Source organism: Etheostoma cragini, chromosome 12 (genome assembly GCF_013103735.1).
Source record: "Etheostoma cragini isolate CJK2018 chromosome 12, CSU_Ecrag_1.0, whole genome shotgun sequence".
NCBI classification, from domain to species: Eukaryota; Metazoa; Chordata; class Actinopteri; order Perciformes; family Percidae; genus Etheostoma; species Etheostoma cragini.
The window spans coordinates 21,874,023-21,888,052 of record NC_048418.1 but is presented as its reverse complement, the minus strand read 5'-3'; the positions used below and the strand labels follow the sequence as shown (position 1 = coordinate 21,888,052).

The 14,030-nt window shown below is 42.0% G+C and overlaps 1 protein-coding gene across 2 annotated transcripts in view; it reads right to left on the bottom strand.

Annotated features, from left to right (window-relative positions):
* Positions 1-13,417, bottom strand: part of LOC117954078 (choline transporter-like protein 5-A) — a 44,630-nt gene extending 31,213 nt beyond the window's left edge. For both annotated transcript variants that reach the window (XR_004658731.1, XM_034887565.1), the window contains exons 1-3: positions 13,140-13,417; positions 5,218-5,266; positions 4,294-4,367 (exon numbers count right to left, since the gene is read on the bottom strand). Coding sequence is in view for 1 of the 2 variants with exons in the window: in XM_034887565.1 (XP_034743456.1) it covers positions 4,294-4,367; positions 5,218-5,266; positions 13,140-13,305 (289 nt within the window). In the remaining variant the exon portion in view is untranslated. The remainder of the gene's footprint in view (positions 1-4,293; positions 4,368-5,217; positions 5,267-13,139) is intronic.
* Positions 13,418-14,030: the final 613 nt, after the last annotated feature.

The window sequence follows — 14,030 nt, the reverse complement described above, 5'->3', positions numbered from 1 at the left end:
TGGAAAATGGCTGCAATGAAACAAAGAGTGAAAAATTTAAAGGGGTCTGAATACTTTCCGTACCCACTGTATATTTGGAAAAGATAACGTATTCTAAAAATGGACTGAAAAATATTGGTGGATTTTTCTATGATAGAAATGGAGGATCTGTCACAAAGCTCCGCACAAAGGAATTAGGAGGTCCGCCTTTCCTTACTCGAAAATCTTCCCGTTATTTCACATTTATGTGTCTACATTGCAGTAAAATGCTTATTGTAATGAATGGCATGAGTGTGTGGTACTGATGGAAGAAATGGGGGCTTAGTACATGAGACAGAAAGAGAGGGTGATGTCATCGAGAATTATGTCATCTGTGTTTGGTAGTAACAAAGCTGGAGTGGAGTGATTCTGAGTGTGTGCATGCATGTGTGTATGACATGCTCTTAATACAACCACTTATAGTGCACAGGTTTGTGTGTGTGTGTGTGTGTGTGTGTGTGTGTGTGTGTGTGCGCGTGTGTGTGTGTGTGTGCGTGCGTGCATGTCGTACTGTGGGATTAGTGGAAACATGTCCTCTTAGGGTGATGTCACCAGTAGCCCACAATTATACACTCACCCATCTGCAAGCAGTGAGTAGTGCTAGTAGGAATATGAGTGGTAATTTCAGCAATAGCATAAATAGATTGCATTGGTAAGATTCTGACTCCAGCAGCCTTTTACACCTTTTGCCTGACACATCTCAAAATGATAGCTATTAGTTCTGTTGATTAAGGTTTCAATCTACTGTTTGAAAATTGTTTTATACTGAAAGAAACTGATTGACGGACTTGCCACCGTCATCTGGCGATAGAGATTCTGAAGCCTAGCGAACCAAAACTCCTCCAAACCATTCAATAATAAGGGTGTCACAATTTCAATATTAAATCGAAAACCACCAAAATTATGTCAAAATCTTGAATTTCAAATTTAAAAAATGAATCGTTGATTCTGCCACGCCCCCATGGTATGTCCAGTCAGCTTGACAAGCGTAAAAAACACACGTGTAGCCTGCTCGAGGCAGACAGTCAAATTAAAGGGGTCATATAATGGTTATATACAGTATTTCAGGCTGTTCCTTAAGGCTCTTCCTTTCTAAACGGCCAGTGTGTGTAGGGTTGGGCATTGTTTGGATTTTAACAATTCTTAACCCAATTCCGATTCTTCATTTTGATTCCGGTTCTTATCGATTCTCAATTCCAATTTTTTGAGGGTTGGAGTTGAAATGGGTCGCATGCTTATTTCACAAATAAGAGGAAGGTTGTATTTTTGATTCAATGGTGGATTGCAGTTTTATAGGGCTTTTTCAAAGTAAAAAAAGCCACACTAGAGCACAGTTAGCTGCGCCTGGCAGCTAACATAAACTAAAACTTGCGCATATTAAAGTGGGAAGCGATGATCGGATTTGACACCAAAATCCTCCAAGCAATTTCCAAACGATTCCAATAAAGAAAAGATTCATGTAATTTTTGAAACAATTCCAAGTATGAATCGGTTCTCAATGCCCAACTCTAGGTGTGTGTGAGTAAAAGTGCGGTCAGAGAGCTTGTTACGCCCGCAATCTCTTACCACAGGGTCCAGTTAATCTTATAATGTATATGTGTGTTGAGTTACTTAAACAAAAGATCGGGGAAATAAACGCTTCTTGTCCGCGAGTCTCATTGATTGAGCTGGATTGAGCAATGAGAGCTACACCTAACAAGAGGCCTCAAATTCACAAAAAAAGCCTTAAATTGAAATCACAAAAGTGTTAGCTTGGTTAGACCTTAGGGTTGCTGTGATTTACTTAGCCATGCCAACATTCATACTGTAAATATACTAAAGCTAAGCTGAAAGTGAACCCGGGTCAATGAAAGGACAGGAAGGATGGCGATGCAGCAACCCAGGACAGGCCCTGCAATGCCCTGCAGTGCCCTGCAACACCCTGTAACACCGTGCAGTGCCCTGCTACACCATGAACTACTACAAATACTATGACTAGTCATAGTTCCTTTATCTTTATTGTGACTATAATTGCCCTTGTTCATCACACCTCCAACCGGCACCGTCAGACACCGCCTGTCAGACAGAGGTTGGGTCTGTCCGAGGTTTCTCCCTAAAAGGAAGTTTTCCTCACCAGTCAAGGTTTTTGCCTGAAAGGGAGTTTTTCCACACCACTCTGGCACTAAATACTTGTTTTTGGGGCCCTTTTTTGTTATGTAGTTTGGAATTTTTGGGTCTTCGTAAATTATAGAGTGAGGTCTAGACCTACTCTAAGTGTCTTAAAATAAATCTTTTTGTGATTTGATACAATAAATACAATGTAATTTAATTGAAACAGTTTGAAATCACCAAAATATGTACATAATTCTATCCTGGTGGATAAAATACTACCTGGAGGGGATCTGTTGCCTAATTAAATAATCCTTGTCATTAAAAAACTGTAAAACTCCTCACAGTTCTCTTGTGTAGCCTCTTTAAAATAAGAGGGAGTGGCGGAGGTGATTGAATTTCTTGCTTCCGTCCGTTTAATCTTCACACTTCTCAGTCAAGGAAGTCACCTGCTTAGTGAGGATCTGTAGTTTGTTCTCCAGGGATAACGTCACATCTGCCCAGTGATTAATTTCTGTTTCTAGCTCTGTGACGCCCTCGCAGCCGCTAGTATGCATGCCAATGCAAATTCGGACCTCAAATATGTTGCTAGAGTGTATATGTTGCGTTCCACAGAGGCTCAGATGTTATTTTTCAGAGATGGCAGTTCAGATGTTCAGCTCAAAGTGTAGCAATAGCAGTGAGGACAACTTTGTCCAACGGGGTGGTGTTAGCTTAGTCCACGCCAGCTCCGTTAGGATGGGGATTAGTAGCCATATCAACACTTCAAAAGGGACTTAAGAATATCAAAAAGTATTGCCGTAGGTAAATGCAAAGCATCGTTGATCTTCCAACTATTGAACAGCTGACAGGGATCTCCAAAATCTCCGCCCGATACAGGAGGCGGGTGTCTTGTTGCACCCCTACTGGTCTGGGCTTCTTTTTTGGGGGGGAATATTTTATGCTAATCCCCCCACCCCCAAACCCATCACCAAAGACACACAATTTACTTTGTTGTGCTTCATGGAAAAAATGTGTGTTTGTTAAGGCTGAACAATATTGTGTTTTACCATCAACATCACGATGTACGCATTGCAGGACATTGCGATTCCTTTTTTGCTGCTTGATTGAAAAGTAAACTTTCACTTTCTCCTTTTACATGATTATTACCGTCCGATCCTTCACCTTAAAGACAGGTAGCCATGTGGGCAACGTGTGTATGTGACGTTAGTCCGACGGGGTTTGTTATGGGAAGTGAGGCTCTCCGTGTGTAGAAAAGTAGGCAGCAGCTGCCGCTGACACAGTGATGTGCATAGTTTTTGATGGGTTGTCAGTGAAGCTACCATAGTATGTTCGCACAAACTAAATCACCTGAATAATGCAATATAATCACAACTCGGCCATCTTCCCCTGAAGAAAGCTGCTACCAACCAGGCTAAAGCAAATATACTTAGCCTAAAGAAACAAGGGGTCCGTCCAAACCAACTAACGTTACGGTTTGGAGCCGCAACGCTGGAAACGTAACACTAATCTACTAAAGAAGTCAGTGTCTGATCTTATGTCATTTACACTGCACCAATTTGTTGCTAGTATGCGTGACATGCCGGTCTGACCAATTTATCAAACTAACGAGCTGGGCCCGCTAGTTGACCTCAACCGGAAATTTAGAGGAAGCAACATGCAGTTATTGTAGTACACTTTACCCTGGATTTATAGTTTTATATGAATACAATGGTGTCATGTTAGTCAACCAGCGTATTTTTACTTAATTTCCCTTTCCAAATCACTTCAGAAGAGCAGTCACAGTGATTACTTGCGTTGGTGTTTGTAAAGTATTAAAGTTTAACAAAGAATGGTTCACATTTTCATTTTTATCTTCTATGTACATGCACTCCCCTACAAAATCACAGCAGTAGTCAAGAATGATTTATTATTTCCAAATAGAGCTATTACTTTTTCTTTTTTCATATCGCAATATATATCGCAGGATTTTTTTTTGCAATGTCAGTTTTTTACAATATCGTGAAGGCTTAGTGTTCGTGCATGTGTATGTATGTTTTCACAAGAGAATGTACTACAACGAGTCTGATCAAAGACGCTTTTCCCCCACTCCCACATTTTGTTGTGTGCGTGTGTGTGCGCGTGTTTGTTTGTGTGTGCATGGGTGTTCGTGTGTCTGTACATATGTGTTTGTGTAGAGTCACTCACCCACTATCCCAAGGGCCATATATGAGAAGATGACAATGATGAAGATCAAACAACATAAGCTATCAGTGCAGCGTCTGAAAAGATAGAAATAAGGCAATGAGATAAAAAGCAAAATAGCTTAGGGGTTAAGGACGAAGAGGGAGGGAGTTATTCCTCTTTAAGAAAACAGTGGGAGATCAATTTTAGATGTATTATGAGAGAAAAAACACACATTTCTTCACAATCACATCGCTAAAAAGATACAGTTATAGATCAAAATTACATGTATGTCTTTGGGAAAATTAGTTCATTAACACAGGTTGTGTGTGTGAAAGTCAACTTCAGTGAGAACGGTTGATGTGGTAAAAAATAGTTCATCTACAGATTCATTCACCAGAATTTGTCTTAATTTAAGACAGACATTTCTAAACATTTTGGTAATCATTAAGGTCATCTCAGAGTGTAGCCTTAAAAAACAGGGGAGTCTTTTCGAAAAACAAGTTGCATAATGGGAAGTGTAGGATCTATTGTTTTTTAAGCTTGACTATTAGGGATTTAACGGCAGGTTATCTAGGCATCTGCTTTCATTTGATGTTTAAAATCTTTCTCTCACAAGTCCCCTTACGGGCTGCATTTTTTACAGTACTGTACATAAAGTGGAATAAGACATGCACTAAACTTGGCTTAAAAAAAAGAAAACATTCTTTATAATAATAAATGTTGGCAGAAGATTTTTTTCTGTCTTAAAACACAATTTAAGCAATCAAAGAGAGCAGCTCAGAGGAAAGACTTTACAATTGAGGACAAAAACATTTAGCGGTTTTCACATTGTTTAGCCTTATCCTGGAATATCCTGAAAATACCAACGAAGTGATTGAGTAGCAGTAGTATCTAGAATTGGGTATCTCTGTGTATTTGTAAGCAAAGAAGGAAGTATGGAGTTACCTTCTACGGACTGGACCTCTGAAGGAAGGATCAAATTTGTGTGGTTCTCCTGAAAGAAAGAAAAAACCATGACAAGCTTTAATGGATTTAGACCAAACAAAATCAAATCAGTGCCTTGCGAAAGTAGAGGAATATAGGTAACAGTGGCTCAAAGTCATGTCATGTCAAAGTCATGTGTAAATACTAAGAATTGTTAAAAAAAGAAAAGCCTCATGAATAATTGAGGAAGAGTTACCCTGCCCGGAGGACGCCCGGGGCCCCCTTCTGGAGACAGGCAAAGAAGGGGGGGGGGGGGGGGGGGGGGGGGGGGGGGGGGGGGGGGACTCTGACTGTTGTTTATACACATGCACTGAACACTACTACTGAGCACTCACTGGATTGATTTACAGCAGAGTGTGAAGTGAGGATTAGCACCTCTAAATCTGAGGCCATAGTTCTCGTCAGGAAACCGAGGAAATCTCTGGGTAGATAATGTGAAGTGAAGGAGTTCAAATATCTCGGGGTCTTCTTGGCAGTTGAGAGGACAATGGAGCAGGAGACTGGCTGGAGAGTCTGAGCAGCGGGGCCGGTTTTGCATTTGCCTTACGGAACCACTGTGACAAAAAGAGAGCTGAGCTGTAAAGCAAAGCTCTGAATCTACCTGTCAATTTTCTTTCTACCCTTACCTATGGTCATGAAGGCTGTGTCATGACCCTGTGTAAAAGTGGCCAAAATGGTGAGTCCATGAGTAAGGACTAGTAAGGATGACCACTGGGCGCCTCCCTGGGAGGAGGGCTTGGACCCAGGACTAGGTGGAGAGATTATATACCCACCCTGGGAACGGCTTTGGATCCCCCACTCAGAGATGGTTAATGACGCTCAGGAAAGGTAAGTTTGGGGTCCCCTGCTAGAGCTGCTACCCCCACAACCCTACCCCAATAAGGGGATGGCTATGAATGGTTCGATTGTCTGCTATGATGTTTTTCATATCAAGCCTGCATCGTCATGCTGTTTGTCAGGTAGCTCCAGTAGCACCTGCTCACTTCTGTTTCATTGAAAATGAAGCTAGGGTGGACACTAATATTTTCAAGCAATGGCGCATGGGTCACCAATCCCCTAAATTTGGTGCTCCAAGTACATTTTTGTTGGCCCAACTGCAAACCTCTCTAAGTTGTTTTTCCTTTGATCAATCTACATTGTTCAACACATACAGTATGTGAAGCAGCTGACCAGATCTTGTTTTTTCCACTTAAGAAACAGAAGTAAACTGAGATCTGGAGTTTCAACTGCTGAACTTGAGATGCTTGTACATTCATTTGTATCATATCTCATTGTAACTTACTGTTCTCCTTACTTAGTATGTCTGCTCTTAATTACCTTCATGTAATCCAGAATATGGCAGCATGGCTACTCACTAGATTCAATTTACGCTCTCACATTACCCCTGTTCTTAAGTCCCTTCACTTGCTTCTTGTCAAATTGGGAATGAGTTAAAACTTCTCACTCTTACTTACAAATCTTTGCAGGGTCAGGCACCTGTACACCATATGTAGCCAAGCTACTTCAACCATATTTGTCCGACTGTTTTAATTTCCACACAATCAGCTTGAGTGGATGTGTTGGAGAGGTCAAACAATAACAGGACTTTTACCCAAGACACAATTGTTCCTGATGTACTGATTTTAACTGTAACCACGATCTTCTTCTAACTTGTCAAGTAGTTTTGGTGCATAAACCTAACCAAACTGGAACCGTTTCACAACCACACAACACACACAACAAAACCGTAACCCTTCCATTTAAGACATGAGGATGGAAAACGCTCCTGTGGGTTGTGGTTGCACCAAATGCATGATTTTGGGGAAATAGTTGTGTCTCTGTTAATTATGTCTGTCTAGACCTACTCTATCTGTAAAATGTCCGGAGTTAACCTCTGTTAAGATTTGCCACTTTAAATACAATTTAATTGAATTAGTATTGAATTGACCCGACAAGGCTGCAAAATTAACTTTTAATCAGCCAAATGGCTAGTGAATGTTCAAATTTTACCACCCTAACTCACTGAGTTTCTGCTAAGGAATAATTACATCAAGCGCGCTCGGAGGAAAAGTTTTCTAGATTACAGTTGTAGTATCCAAGATGGCGCTCCTGAGAGGGCGACGTCACGGAGTACTCAGAGCCAAATTATTTGTTTGTTTATTTCTTGTTATTTTTCGCTACACTACGATAACAGAAGGGTCAGTAAATGGTATTTACGACCGGGCGGCTCTATTATGCCTAAGAGAGTGCAGTCTTTTCGGACTCCTAGACACCAGCACGCTTAGCCTCTATCCTGAGCTAGCAAGACATGGGGATAAGACGCCAGGCCGAGACAACAATAGGCCCAAGGGGAGACGTGGCGGACGGGGAGGGGTCGATCGACGACTCCGGCGCTTGGTTAGCAGTGGAAAACTAGCCCTCCCGGTCATATTGTTTGCTAACGTCCAGTTTCTGCTAAACAAGATGGATGAGCTCCGGGCTCGGATCTCAATGCAAAGGGACTTACAAGATTGCTCCATGCTGTGCTTCTGTGAAGCATGGCTGGGGGAAAGGACACCTGACAAGGCGATAACACCAGACGGCTACACGGCCTTTAGGGAGGACCGAAGCGGTAAAACTCGCGTTGGAGGAACGGCCGTCCTCGTCAAACAGACATTGTGTAAGCTTTTTTCTAAATCTTGCTCTGAGAATGTGGAGTTTCTAACTTGGAAGCTACGGCCGTTCCATTTACCCAGAGAACTGCAATGCATTATTGTGAGTGTTGTGTACATTCCCCCCTCCGCCAAAGAAGAGGTTGCACTTAGTGAGCTACATGACATGATCAATGAGCATGAAAATGATTATCCTGATGCTGCTTTCTTTATTCTGGGAGATTTTAATCACTGCAACCTCAAGAAAAACTTACCAAACTGTATCAGTTTTTGACCTTTCCGACTAGAGAAAATAAGATACTAGATCACTGTTGCAGCAACATCAGAAATGCCTTTATAGCTGAACCAAGACCCCATTTTGGCAAGTCTGACCATCTGGCAATTCGGCTTAAGCCCACATACATTAAAAGGTTTAAGGCACAGCCAATGACATAAACAACTGTTAACACCTGGACATACAGCACACAGCCTAGCCTGCAGGGTTGCTTAGAGGCCACAGACTGGAATATCTTTAAGGAGGCAACAGATGATATCCATGAATACACAGAGACTGTGAGTGATTACATCAGCTGGTGCACATCTACATGCACACCTTCTAGAACTGTGCGCGTGTTTCCAAACCAGAAACCTTGGTTTAATGGAAATTTAAGGCAGAAAATCAGGAAAAGGCAGGAAGCTTTTAAGTCAGAAGATCTAGGGGAGTACAAGAAAGCCCTGTATGAGCTACGGAAATCCATCAGAGCTGCAAAGAGGGCGTATTCAAAACAAATTGAAGGTTTTTACTTTGGTAACAATATGCGCAGTACGTGGCAAGGAATCCAAGCTGTCACAAACTATAAGAAAACAGTACTAGCCAAAGACCCCCTGGATGTCACCCTCCCAGACAGCCTTAACTTTTTCTACACCAGAATTGACAGAATGAACACAGACACCCCTTCAAAAGTAAAATGTAAACCCACGGACACTGTCTTTCAGGTGACACCCACACAGGCCCGGAAAGCTCTGAGGCAGGTAAACATCCACAAGGCCAATGGACCAGATGGCGTCGCTCCCAGAGTCTTGAAGGCCTGTGCAGCACAACTCACTGGCGTGTACGTAGACATTTTCAACCTGTCTCTAAATCAAGCAGTATTCCCGCGTATTTTCAAATCCTCCATTATCATACCAGTTTCTAAAAAAGAAAATCTATCTATCATGAATGACTTTAGGCCAGTAGCACTCACGTCAGTAGCCATGAAGTGCTTAGAAAAACTGGTTCTTGTGCACATCAATCACATGGTCCCGGGTACGATTGACCCCCTCCAGTTCGCCTACCGTCCCAATCATTCAGTGGATGACGCAGTGGCCACTGCTTTACACCACATCCTGCAACACTTGGACAGCAGAGGAACATACTGTATGTCAGAACGCTGTTTCTAGATTACAGTTCGGCTTTTAATACCATCCGCCCGGGTAGGCTGATTGAGAAGCTGACAGACCTCGGCGTCCCGACTCCCACCTGTAACTGGATCCTGGATTTCCTGACTGAAAGACCACAGGTGGTGAGGATGGGAAAGAGGGTGTCCGCGGAGCTCATCACCAGCACAGGGTCCCCAAAAGGCTGTTGCCTTAGCTCTAAACTATTCACCCTGTACACACACAACTGTGTCCCCACCCAGGCTAACACCCTCATTATTAAGTATGCAGACGATACTATCATCCTGGGTCTCATTAAGGGGGGGGGGATGAGTCGGGTTACAGGAGTGTGGCAAAGGACATTTGTGCCTATGGTGAGTTGAACAACCTATGCCTAAACGCAGACAAGACAAGAGAAGTAATTATGGACTTCAGGAAAACCCCACCTCCCTTGCAGCCCCTTGTCATCAAGGGCACTGAGGTGGAGAGGGCTGACAGTTACAAATTCCTGGGACTACAAGTAACATCGGATCTGAACTGGACTGGGAACACTGTTGCCACAGTGAAGAAAGCCCAGCAGAGATTGTATTTCACCAGGCTGCTTAGAAAAGCTGGTCTGCACTGTCGCCCTCTCACCCTCGTCTACAAAGGACGGATAGAGAGCATCCTCACCACCGGCATCACTGTTTTGGTATGGAAACACCACACATGTTATGTGTAACATAACATATCTGTGCAATACACCTGTGCATCTTATTTATTTATTTAATAATAACTGTGCACTTCGATATCTTATAAGGGGCTGTCTTTAGGGGCCAAGGGCAATATGCAATTATACCTTTTGTAATTTAGGGATGCAAATTTATATATTTTTATTTGTGCTTTTAAATGGTTTTGTGCAATTTTATTTATTTATAATGTAAATGCTTTGTGTGTCTTTTTAAACTCAACTTGACTCTGAGTAACAACCGCACAAGAGTTCCTATGTGTGAAAACACAAATGGCAAATAAAGTTCTTGAATCTTGAGTCAGAGGAGGACCCGCAAATGAGGAGACAAGGCTGGAGGTTGCCATTACCTGCAATATATCTGTCTATTGTGTGGTCGTACACAACTTACACAACTCACACTACCGTCAAACCAGTCTCTTCTGTGTTACAGAAACGTGGTTGTCAGATTAAATACCAGATGTTATTTTCCTCCTTCATTCTCAATTTACTATTTTTACTAGCTTTGATTCTGTTTTAATCTCCCTGCAGGAACACTGCTTTTTGTTCAGACAGTGTTTCAGGTCCTTAGTGAGCCAAGGCTTGTAGGTGGGATAAAGTTTAACCGGTTTCTATGATATGGCAGTGTCCACTTGGAAAGTCAAATAGGAGAAGTCTGTCAGCAGGTTTAGGTCCCTTTCACAGCTTTGGAAAGATATTTCCCAATCTGTGACCTCCATGCAGCCCCTTCAGAGTCTCAAAAGAGTCCTTGTTTTAGACTTTAATAATTTTTGTTTGTGTATCTCTGTTTTCAGATTTGGTCTGTATATTGGGAGCAGTAAAATTACTTTGTTATCGGAGACCCGGTCAGGGATCAATGCTAACTTGTGCTTATGACTGGCTTGGCAACCAGGCATCAGCTTTTGGTTACCGAAATTGACAACACGGTTGCTCTGTTTTAAACTACCTATATTTTTATAGCAATTAATTTCTTATGTAACTATACCACACATTTTAATGAAGAAACAGTGAGGCTTGCAATATAATTTCCACAAAAAACTTTACAGTTTGGATCAATTTTTGGATCAGCACACAAACAGATCGAATTTATAATTTTATACTCCTTATTGATCCCCTATGGGGAAATTACAATTTAAACTCTAGCTGTAGTGTTATTACAGTTATTACACACTACACACAGGCCTAAAATACACACGTCCAGGTCCTTTACATGCACTAATGCAGAGATGTCAGAGTGAGTTGGCTGCAACTGCTGAACAGGCGCCTTAAGGCGTTGAGGGGGGGTTCAGTGCCTTGCTCAAGAGCACCTTGAGCACTCCAGCTACCAGTCCAAACTCCGTACTTTGGTCCGTATGGGGACTTGAAACAGCTTATGCCAATTTCCTGACGTTGATATTTCAGGTCAACCTCTGGTTTGATGCTTGCCCGGCTTCTGCCAGACGAAAGCGTATTTTGGTGCCAAATTTCGGTGCCACCTAAATACTTGCGCTGCTCTCGGATGCTGTGAAACGCAAATTTATTTTATTTTAAGTATTGCTTCAGGCACCAGCATCGTTTTAAAAGTATCATTTCAGTACCGGTGTCCGAAAAAAATCCAAACGATACACAACCCTAATAATCAATCCACAAGCATCACAAATAGCATGACAATACACTGTAAGGTAGGAGCTAGTCTGATACCAAGCATAATAATGACAAATAAGACAACAAACAACGCTAAAAAACAGTCTAACTTAAAACTAAACTGAAAAAACTTCAGTCAAACTAAAAAGTTTAAAGTTACATACTGCAACTGTATCGTGCAGCATGCTGCGAGTGTGCGCACACACACCCACACGCACCTAATTGAGAGTGTGTTTGAGAAATGTGTTGAGTTTAGCCGGGTCATATCAGGGAGGACTTATCTTGATTATCTGTCTCTGACACACACACACACACACACACACACACACACACACACACACACACACACACACACACACACACACATCTCTATTATTCAACATCTTTTAAAATCATTTTGATTAACCAGTGTACAGTTAATGTACAACGAGACAGGATGAGCAGAAAGAAACGGACCTGAGGTCAGCTGATGGCATTAGTGACCAGTAATGCTGAGCTAATCTTTATCCTGCTGCTGACCAAAATAGCCACAGTGTGCTCAGTAAAAAGCAGCAACACTTTGTTGACATGGCTGTCATATGCTAATTTTGAACTACTTCTCATTGACCACCTACAGTATCCTCCACATTCAGTTCAATTGTCTTGGGCGGTGATTAGCTGCAGAAGCAGCGCTGGTGGTTAAATAGGAACTTGTTTTGGTGGAACATTTGCACTCTGTAAAAGAAAACTCTACATACAATATTGAATGAAGTTAACTGTTGACATACAAAGGTATGTCATCCATGCTGCGTTAAATTATAAGGCATTATTTGGCAGTGTTTTACACACAATTTGATTTTGATTTTATTTAATGCTAGAAATTTACCTTTTGAAGAAATAGTAAATGAGAAAGTAGTGCATCCAGTGGGAGAAGCTATCCACAAATACACTAACACATATAAGTACGAGTAAAATTGGATTATTTTGACGTTTATATATAATCCTGAGTGTACACCACATGGTGCTGCCAGCACACACTGTAACAACAGACTCCTTACAGAGATAGCACATTCTAGACATGACTCTTTTATTATGTCATCCAATTAGTCAGAGCATAGGCATAGATTTCGAAATAAGTATTTCTTTTACATATATAAAGATATTTGCACCATAAAATGTTGCTGAAACCAGTTATAATATGCCCCCCCCCCCCCCCCCCCCCCCCCCCCCCCCCCTTGGGAAAACACAATTTACGCCCTAGAGGCAAAGTGCTTTGAAGAGCATGTGATAACTGCCCCCCTGACGTCACCATAAGTTTCGTGGTTTCTGATTGCGTTGTAACTAGTTAGGCTAATAATATTAGGCTAATGTAGAAATGACTATATCAGCTTAATTCAATTACTAATTATGATGCCATACTATTGCATGCCTATCTATGCCTTATGGTCATAACACTGACATCCAATAATGATATTCTAACTGTTGTTTTAGACAGTAACGGACACGGTCCAGTCTGCTCTGGGACTCACCGTAGTGGCGAGCCGGCGGTGCTGCTCCAGCGGCGGTGTCGCTCTGCACGGCGGCGGAGCTGCTCGGGCTGTACCGGCGGGGCGCCATGGCGCGCTGCTGGCGGTGGACAAAGGAAGAGAGGAAGAAAGAAGCGGCTTGCTGTCTGTGGAGGTAACGGCAGTTCATTCGGTGCTCCTCAGCTCCTCTGCTCCCTCCTTTCTCCCACAGAGACCACCTGCAGGCTCCGATACGCTCGCGCTCTCTCTGTAGAGACGTCACGCCAACGTGTGTTTGACACGCCGATGCTGCTCAGCAGCCTGCACCGATGACTTCTAGGCTACTTAAACTAACACATAGTAATCCCTACTTTTGTGGTTCACACTGCTGTATCTGAATGTAATCAGACTGCTGAACATTCATCACAGGTAGTCTCAGTGGGCCTATATTACGGGCTCCGTTTGAGTAAGAAAATTAAGTCTAGAAACCCAGAATTATCCAGCCATTCATTCATTTAGCAACCAGTTTTTTTCAAGGAGTCTGACATCATTAGGCTATTAAAAAACAAAGAAACGAATGGTCGTTTATTGATTTTCGTTTTAAAATACTAAATATTTTTCCTTTTCATGGTTAAAAAGGGAGATGAGATATTTAAAAAATATGCTTTGATATTCATTTTCTATTTCATTTAACAAAGAATAAAAATCCCTCAAAAATAGAAACAATAAAAGGCCTGTTTTTTTCCAGTGTACCAGTGTTGCTTTCAGCACAGCCTAAAACTACTTTGGAACTTAGACTGTTAATATTAAAATTAATGGTCAGGGAAGGCTGGAGAAATGCGGACAAACAGCGATACTAACTGGAGACAAAACACAACGATCTACATGGACAAGGGGAACACAACAATAAATACA